General features: G+C 30.5%; 1 protein-coding gene across 1 annotated transcript; it reads right to left on the reverse strand.

Annotated features, from left to right (window-relative positions):
- Nucleotides 1-1,147, reverse strand: LOC105109782 (CASP-like protein 1C2). The gene is made up of 3 exons (XM_011004595.1): nucleotides 716-1,147; nucleotides 536-638; nucleotides 1-439 (listed from the first exon to the last, which is right to left on the reverse strand). Exons 1-3 carry the CDS (start codon nucleotides 868-870, stop codon nucleotides 209-211), a joined length of 489 nt encoding a protein of 162 aa, XP_011002897.1. The 5' UTR covers nucleotides 871-1,147; the 3' UTR covers nucleotides 1-208.
- Between the last annotated feature and the right edge of the window lie 8,549 nt (nucleotides 1,148-9,696).

Genomic DNA, 9,696 nt, shown 5'->3' on the forward strand with positions numbered 1-9,696 from the left:
TTTTGAAAAATGATCATTATTTGACATCTTATTTTTCATATAGCTTCCCTTGAAGGAATAGGAAAGCATGCTGATTAATACAATTCTAAACAAAGCATGTACCAAGGCAAAATCTTCTAATAGGGCTACCTATAAACCAGACAAAAGAAAACGTGAAAGAGAGGCGATGGTGATTTTCGTAACTTGAGTCACAATACATGATAGCCTGCTAGGCCTTTTCAAGCAGAGGATTAAGGAAAGTGTAAATAGAGTGGAGCAACATAATTATGTAAGTTATCAGTCCAATCGAACCAGCAACTAATGCTCCTGTTACTTGGTTGCAGTACTTCGTGACTTGGCCGCAGACAGGTAGCCAACCTGCACGAGAATTCCCATTCTTTCCCACCTGAGCAACCGCCAAGGCGGCCGAAAGGCTTGAAATGAGCAACATGGTGAATACCTACTTGAAGCAACAAAAGAAACGGCAATTACTACCAAAAACTATAGGCTTGTAGCACTAATGTTTGATATAAGGCTCAGTGTGCTGCATAATTACCAAATCCAAGGCAACAACTAATCGCCAGAGTGGACTCCCTGGAGGATGAAACAGAACAAGAAAACCATATACAGTAACAATTGCATTTGCTATCACAAAATACCTGCAGAAGCCCTTTTCAGCAGTCAAGACAAAGGTACAAGTAAGTATAACTGTAGAAGAATAGTTGATTAAACTTACTTGAAGGATGGTGTGTCAGTGTACTTTGCTTCATATGATACTGTAAAGAATGTACCCTTCTCATGGCTTGTAGCCATGATAATCACTGCTGCAAGTGTGGCCCCAACGGCAATAAGCCTTAGCAGGAGGCTGAGTAGCCTCTTGGGCTTCATCATTGATGCTAACTTGAAAGTTTGAGTGCACTAGAAGCGTTGAAAGCTGTCGTTTGCAGACAAAGCTGGAATATAAAGCAGAATTGATGAAGGCAGTACGTTCTTTATACGGTTGTCAGCTAAGAAGTCAGAAATGAAGGGTGGTGGTGACTGGTGCGCTAGTTTTGGTCCTTGCATGTGCTTTGTTAATTAGTTGAATTCCCCACCCGTCACCAACACTGTCCAGTAAGATTTTTTTCTACTTTTTCTGCCATGCGGACTTTAAGGGCATGCAGCCTATGGCTTATATTGGCTTGTGGAGTTGGTTTTTCTTGATGTGGATGAATTTCATATGGCTATGAATGATTAAAAGAGGAAGAATCCATATTGAACCCTGTCCCAATCCATGCTTTAGGTAATCAGTAATCTATCATCTGACGACTTATAAGTGATTTATGTATGAATATGCAAGTGAAAGCTTAGAAAAAGTATGGCCATGGACATGTCATTTAATTTGACCTACCAACTGATAGCACTATAATACATCATATCCCCAAATGCAAATTTGAAATTCCTCTCCCTTAAATACCAATTAATCAAGAATATCAACAATATATGAGTCTCCACCCTAAAAAATTGGCCCCACCTCAAATCACTCTAATCTCAAATTTCAGGTATCTTTAAATAATGAATACCAATTAATCAAGAAGATCAACAATATATGATTCTCCACCCTAAAAGATTGGCCCCACCTCTAATCACTCTAATCTCAAATTTCAGATATCTTCAAATAATGAATCTCTAATGAGATATTAATTATGACATGAGAAGTGATAGTAATGGAAGCGATGATGTTAGTAATGGTTTCTTCATTAACAAGCTAAAAGTTGAGGAAAAAAACATGAAAGATATTTAAAAATATATATTGATTTAGACAATGTTTGTTGCTATTATCACAAAAATAAATTTATTCAAGAATTATACAGATATGATATATATTGACAAAGTGAATTTGAGATTTACACTTCATAACACGCTAGAAGTCAATGGAAAAAGAATAATTTGCCACACTTTTTATGTAAAATTTAACATAAGCGATTAAAGCTATTGTCTAGAATTACAATACTATTAAAGCTGATACTAAAAAAAAGAGCTGGGTAGCCTTGATTCTACATGAAGAGATCGAGACATAAACAATTACTTGAACTTTAGCTATTTTTAACTTGGATAGACCGGTACAGAGTTTTTTTTTTGTTAAAAAATATTTATTTTATTTTATTTATTAAAAATAAAATAATATTTTTAATTTAATTTATATATAAGCTTTTTATATTTAGGTTAATATAATATGTTTAATACAAATCAATTGAGGAGAATTCTAGTCTTCTTCTCTTTCATGTTTGTAGTTATTTTTGTGTGAATTGAATTGTTTTAACATTTCTTTACTTATTATTTTGTATTATTCAGTTTTATAATTTTTTTATCCAGTACTTTAGTTCTAAAACTATTATAAATATATTTGTCTAATTTATATTTTAGCATAGACTTAAATGAATAAAATAAATTTTTTTAGGTTTATTCTTATAAATTTAGTGTTCTTGGCCTTTATGATTTTTTCTTGTAATAAATCAGGTTATCTTTTCCTCCCCGATGCCTCACTTTTTTAATTGTATATGATTTATTCACATACGTAGGTTTTATTCCGAGCAACAACGGCATGACTTTCTCCAAATAATAAGAAGCAAACATCCCGAATTATCACCAAGAAAACGAATGTTGAATGAACCCAGAAACGTGCTATCCTTACAAAATAAGCTCGGCATGACTTTCATTTTCATATTCAATTGCTGCAACACAAGGAATGACCCAATTCAGTGCAGAAAATCTTCTTGCTTGAGATAGTGGAAGAAATTAAAGTTTAAGTTTGCAATAATTCAATGAGAATTATAAAGAACTAGCGATGAGGAGAAATGAAAAGAAGTGGCATAGAAAAATAGCTCGAATATATTAAAAAATAAGTCATAGATTTGAAGGAGGATGCAGAAGAATCCTTGCTTCTTGACAATCACTTGTTACTTTCATTATTGACCTGTAACTTCTTCGATTTTCCCTTACTAACCTCTAACGTTGTCATTGTCCAAGGCAAGGTTTTACCAAAATAGTCAATAAAATCATGATTGTTTGAATAAAAAAGATCAATTCTAATTTTCCAGATTCATTGGGTTTTTAATTTTTTTTTATTTACTTCTATCTCATTTTGTTTTATTTGTTTAATTCTACTTTTGTTTTCAATCTTATTAATCTTTAGCGAGTATGTTTGTCCAATTCTTAATTATCGAATTTAACACTGGACTTGGATGGGAGGTTTGCATGAACATAAAACAATAATTGCAAAGCTCAAATTAAGAAATTAAATTGATAAAAATTCCATTTATAAGATAAAAAAAAATAACAGATAAACCGTGCAGGTGGTTTAACCTTTATACGAAGAAGCCCTTCAAGAGAATTATTCTTTAATAATTAAGATATATTCTTGTATGTGAATTTTATCAGCAAGAGAGTTAAAAGTTATTCGTGAATCTTTCTCAAAATTACTGATTGGCTTCGCGAATCATAATAAGAGATTCATGTTTTGTTTTTTTTATTGACGAACTTGTAGTATCATTGAAGAGATCATGCCACGTACGGAGCCTCAGATCAATACCTCTCAATCCCATAATAAATACATCTAATTAATGTGCTTTTTTGCACAAAAAATTAGAAATAAAAAATTAATTAAGTCGCGTTTGTTTTAAAAATGTTATTCAACTTTTACCCCAATTAATATTATTTCTATAATTAAATATTTGTTTTGAGTAAAATTAAAAATTGTTTTCTTGAAATATTGGTAAAATCATAAATGATTTTTTAATAAAGTATTCAGCTTTCTAAACACATAATTAGCTTCTTCTTTTTTACCAAATATAAAATGGCTTGGCTTCATTGAATACTTATTTTTTTTCAGCATTTTTTTATGGATTATATATGTTACACGGTAGATCTATTATTTCTTGATTTATTTCGGTGAAGAAAGATGATTTGTGTATGAAAAGGCTCCCGTTAAATGAATAAGTTAAATTACTCTCTATAAAGCTTGGCATATAGAACTCATAAAACACAAAATAATAATAATAATAATAATAATAATAATAATAATAATAATAATGTTTCTTCAAGGGGAAAGAGTCATCATAACTGGATCCAGACCTGCTTCTCGTTTGAAAAAATCCAAATCGAGGAGAATCCGAAAGCAGTTTTATTTGTAACATTATCATCCAAATTAAAGCAGTAATTTCCATGTTTCATAATATGATTCAGCATCACCTTCTTCAGGTATGGAGGGACAGAGAAGATGCACATTATTTTCAAGAGCCAGCATACTCATCATGCGCCCCTTTTGCCAGCACCTTATCTTGATTCAATTCTAATCATGAACAGATAATGGACAGGGATCACAGGGATCATAATAATGGAGGTCTTCTGTTTAGACAAGATCAGTAGACAAAGCTTGGAGAGGAGATGGAAAAAACTTGGTTCAAGTAATGATTGTTCTTCGGGGTTTTTTTATATATATATATTAAAAGAAAAAAACAAAAACTTGGTTCTTGCCTTCCTCCCTCTTCTTATGCGGTGTCTCGTTGTCTGACCTTGCATCATTTGATTCCTTGAGAAAAACGAGACTCCATAAAAGAATCTTGCTCATGGAAAAATCGTGGCTCCCCTAAGATTTCATGAAGAACACAAATTGCTTGCTAGCTGGATCGCACAAGAACTGCTCTGCGAAATCATCGTACACACTGGTCCTCAACCTTTTGTGTTCTTAGTTCTGAATTGTTTGGCACTTGTATATTTTTTTTTAATTAACGAGAAATATATTTAAATCAGATTATGTTTTGATGATGTTGTTGAAAATCTCGTCTTGCAGGACTGATGAGGTTGAAAGACGGGTAATGTTGTGACTTAGCAGTAATGGGTATCTTCGGGATTGTGTTACTAGTGATAATTTAACGTATTTTTTTTGTAAAAAAATATATTAGATAGATTTTTTTTTATTTTTTAAATTTATTTTTGATATCAAAATATAAAAAAATATAAAAAAATTATTTTAAATTACAATAAATTAATTTTTTAAAAAACAATATATAGTTTGCACTCCAAATACACTGGAAAACATATACACCTACAAAACCTTCGAAACTCAAAAGTATTTAAGGTTTAAATGAAAGGGAATAAGATGATCTTACCTTAAAACTGAAGATAGCATTGAACCCACATGTGCTCGTACTGTAATTGAGTGTGCATGTACGTTTTTATTGTCTTGGTTTGTAGTGAATGGAGTAGTAACTTGGTGGAGATTTGGTAAATATTATGTTTTTAAAATGTTTTTTAATTTGAAAATATAATAAAATAATATTTTATATATTAATTTATTAAAATAATATAAAAACATTTAAAATTTAAAAATACTACCCAAAAAAACACTATTTAAGTTAAAGAGTGTGTAGATGCTTGGATGTAAATGAAATATCCGAAGATGAAGATAGTATTTAGAAGTATAATTATAGTTGTTGTTTAAAGAGTTTTTTTTTAATATATATTAAAATAATATTTTTATATTTTATAAAAATTATTTTTAATTTAAAAAAAATAAAAAAAATAATTATTTAAAAAAACACAGTTTAAAACATAATTTTAAATAACCTATAAATAAATATATCAGGCAGCATCTTCATGTGTTGGAGGGTTGCTCAGATCTTGGGATGCATTAAGCAATCAATGATCCCAAGCCCAAAACATAGGTAAATGCCTCGGAAGATGTTGGGTCTTCAAGGTATCCCGAATCCAAATCGAGGCTCATGCTCGGATGATTACAGGCTGGGCTATTTACACCTATGTAAGTCTATGGGCTCGCATCACTATTGGGCTTGCATTCTTATCGGACCAAGAAATGTAGATTGTTCTTGGACTTGGTCTGAGTTGGTCACAAGATCAAGAACCACTTAAACTTGAGCGCGAGGTACTTCTAATCTAACGAGAGACTGATGTATGGTTTTTCTTTTTTTTTTCTTTTTTTTATTCAGTTTCATAATTTTGTCTTAGTCCAGCTTAGGTCTAAAACTATTATAAATATATTTGTCTAATTTATATTTCAGAAGAGACTTAAATTAATAAAATAAAATATTTTGGGTTCATTCATGTAGGTTTAGTGTTCTTAGTCTTCATCGATTTTGACTTCTAATAAATCAGCTTCTGGAAACGTAACTTTCTTCTTGTATATGATTTATATATTCACATACGTTGGTTTTATCAGGAGCAAGAATGGCATGACTTTCTCCAAATGATAAGAAGCAAACAGCATGAATTACTACCATGAAAACGAATGTTGAATGAACCCAGATATTATTGTGCTAATCTTACGGAATAAGCTTGGCATGACTCTTTCATTTTCATATTCAATTGCTGCACCACAAATAATGATCCAATTCAATCTTGTTGTTTGAGATATATGGAAGAAATTAAAGTTGAAGTTTGCAACAATTTAATGAGAATTATAAAAGAAGAAGTTGGAATTAAGGTTAACTAACTCCACCGTGTATCTAAATCTACTCCAACAGAAATCCCTAACGTTAAAAGTTTTTTGCTCCTGTTCTGCAGCATGTTTTGTGTTGCTGTCTTTGCTTTTTTTCACTTCTTCTTAGTAGGTTTATGTCTCTACTGTGGATAAAACTTCACTTCTTTGATGGGTCAAATTTTGCTGCATGAAATTGAAAATCTGTTGGAAATGCCAGCCGATGCATTCGTTAGTTGAAACAACATGGACTCATCCACAGTTTATGATCTATTCCTTAAATTTAATTCAAATTATAGTTTCGTTTATGTTTCGATTGCGTCAAGATTGCAATAAGATTTAAGAGTCATGTTTTCATGACTATTTAATTTATATGAAACTTTTATCTCGTCAAGCAAATATATTTATTTTATTTTATTGTAGAATACCAACTAAAACTCAACGTTGAACAAAGAAGTAGAGTCAAAGACAAAGGAGAAATGCAATACATTTTAAAAGGGCAGCCGCTTAAGAACAAAAACTCAACATTTTGTTTTCTCTGTGGTTGTAAAAATGGAATGCCATTGATGTGTTGGTGATGTCTTCTTCATGCTTGAATCCAAGAGTGCTTAATTTGGGGGTGTCTTCTTCATTAAAACGCAGCCAGCCACTTCATCGATGTACTATCAGTTACATTTGTTGCGTTAGAATTATCGATGAGGAGAAATGAACAGAAGTGGTATAAAAAATAACATGAATATATTAAAAAAAAAAAAACAAGTCGTGGATTTGAAGGAGGATACCAAAGAATCCTTGCTTATTGACAACCTTTTACTGGAATTATGGGGCATCTGACTTCCTTTCTTCCTAATCAGATTCATTCTCGAAGCTAGTTCCCACATGCTCGTAGTTCAAAGAAAACAACAATCACAAGCTTTAAGTTGGAAAAAACTTGATTCAAGTAATGCTTCTTCTTCATTTTTTCTTATATAAAAAAGGAAAAATAAACCTGGTTCTTGCCTTTCCTCCATCATCTTAGCGCTGTCTCGCCATCTAACCTTGCATCATTTGATTCCTTGACCAAAACTAGACTCCATAAAAGAATCTGGCGTGAAAAAATCGTGGCTCCCCTAAGATTTCAAGATCACAAAGTGCTTGGCTTCCTGGATCACACGAGAACTGCTCTGCGTTCATCGTGCACATTGGACCACAAGTATGAGTGAAACGAAACACTGCAAGAGACTTGTTAAATTATGAATCGAGCGTCCTAATGTAGGCAGAGCATGAACTGGGAAATGTCACTTAAATATGTTACTTTATTTTTATTTTTTTATTAACGAGAAATATCCTTAAATCAGATTATGCTTTTGATGAAGTTGAAAATCTCGTCTTTTGATGAAGACTGGTGAGGTTGAAAGACGGGCAATGTTGTGCCGTAGTAGCCATAACAAATACGAAACCAAGTTTTCGAAATTAACTCAATAGTATTTAAGGTTTAAATAAAAAGGAATAAGATGATCTTACCTTCAAACTAAAGATAGCATTGAACCAACCATCTAGGTGGTGGTCAAGTGGTAAGAATTTGAGATTAAGGGGTTTGCTCCCTCTGTGGTCTCAGGTTCGAGTCCTTGGTTGCTCATATGATAGCCACTGGAGGCTTATATGATCGTTAACTTCAGGGCCCGTGGGATTAAAAAAAAAAAAAAAGAATAACGTGTTTGTCATCTATAATTTTATAGTATTTAAAGATAAAGGCACAATAGTGACAATGAATCATTGAAAAAACAAACATAATGTTGGGTTGTGTGGGCTATGTATAATTCATGAATAACATTCTATTTGTTTTTATGTTTTAATTTTTTTTAAAAAAAATTAAATTTTATTGTATTGTTTTTTATTTTAAATTAATATGTTTTTAGGTGTTTTCTAATTATTTTGATGCACTAATATCAAAAATATTTTTTAAAACAATAAAAAAATATTATTTTGATGTATTTTCAAGTGAAAAACAACTATAACCATAACTACAATCCCAAATATATTTTAAAACAATATGTTAATATGTTTATAAGCATGCATGTACATTTTTATTTTCTTAGCTAGGAGTGAATAGATTAATAAATTGTTTGAATTAATGGTAGATGTTTTGTTTTTAAAGTGTTTTTTATTTGAAAATATAATAAAATAATATTTTTATTTTTGATAGATATTAATACATTAAAATAATTTAAAAATATCAAAAATTTAATTTAAAATTTAAAAAACAATAAAAAATTGATTAAGGGCTTATGTGTTTAGATGTGCATCAAACATATGAAGTTAAGAGGAGTGTTTGAAAAAGTAGTTATAATTTTTTAAAATGTTTTTTGTTTAAAAATATATTAAAAAAATATTTTATTTAAAATTTTTTTTTTTAATATCATAGAATATAAAAATAATTAATTTTAAATAAAAAACTAATTTCATAAAAACACTATTTAGAACATAATTCTAAATAGTACCAAAATAGATCGGGCAGCATTTTCTCTAATTGTTGGAGGGCTGCTAACATCTTGGGAATTAAGCAACCAAGGATCTCAAGCCCAAAATGTGGCCTCGAAAGGTATTGGGCCATCAAGGTATCCCGAATCCAAATTGAGGCTCATGCTAGTATGATCGAGGTTGGGCTATTTACGCCTAGGTAAGTCTAGGGACTCGCATCAATATTGGGCCTACCCAGAAATATAAGATTGTTATTGGGCTTGGTCTGAGTTGGATAAAAACTTAGGCCCATCATACTGCAACCGAAACTAATTTCTCCTCGTCAATCTTAAGGACATATTTCAATATCAGTTTTGTACATTCAGACAAATTTATAAATCCTCTCGATGCTAACGTGCTGTTTAGAATTGCTTTTTAAATTGTAAATATTTTAAAATTATTTTTTTTATGATTTTGGATGGATTTAATGTATTAAAAAAAAAAAATTTATGATTTTGGATGGATTTAATGTATTACTATTTAAAATAACTTTTAAAAATAAAAGAAATATATTATTTTAATATATTAATAAACAAAAAAAATTTAAAAATTATTATCATTACATTATCAAATATTTTAGATTTGAATCCACAATAAACTTTTTTACATGGCAGGTCGACCCATCGAGTATAAAAGTCTATTTTTTAAATTTTATTTTTGATAAATAATAAAATCATTCAAGAACATATAAAAATAATAAAAATAATTTATAACTATAGTTACACCACCTTACTGAACCAGGC

This window comes from Populus euphratica, unplaced genomic scaffold, assembly GCF_000495115.2.
Source record: "Populus euphratica unplaced genomic scaffold, PopEup_1.0 scaffold228.1, whole genome shotgun sequence".
Taxonomy (NCBI): Eukaryota; Viridiplantae; Streptophyta; class Magnoliopsida; order Malpighiales; family Salicaceae; genus Populus; species Populus euphratica.

Excerpts from the sequence above, each read along its gene's own strand:
- LOC105109782 (XM_011004595.1), bottom strand. The coding sequence starts at position 870 with ATGATGAAGCCCAAGAGGCTACTCAGCCTCCTGCTAAGGCTTATTGCC. Across the intron at positions 639-715 it reads ACTGACACACCATCCTTCAA|GTATTTTGTGATAGCAAATG; the intron begins GTAAGTTTAATC and ends GGGCTTCTGCAG. Across the intron at positions 440-535 it reads TAGTTGTTGCCTTGGATTTG|GTATTCACCATGTTGCTCAT; the intron begins GTAATTATGCAG and ends TGCTTCAAGTAG.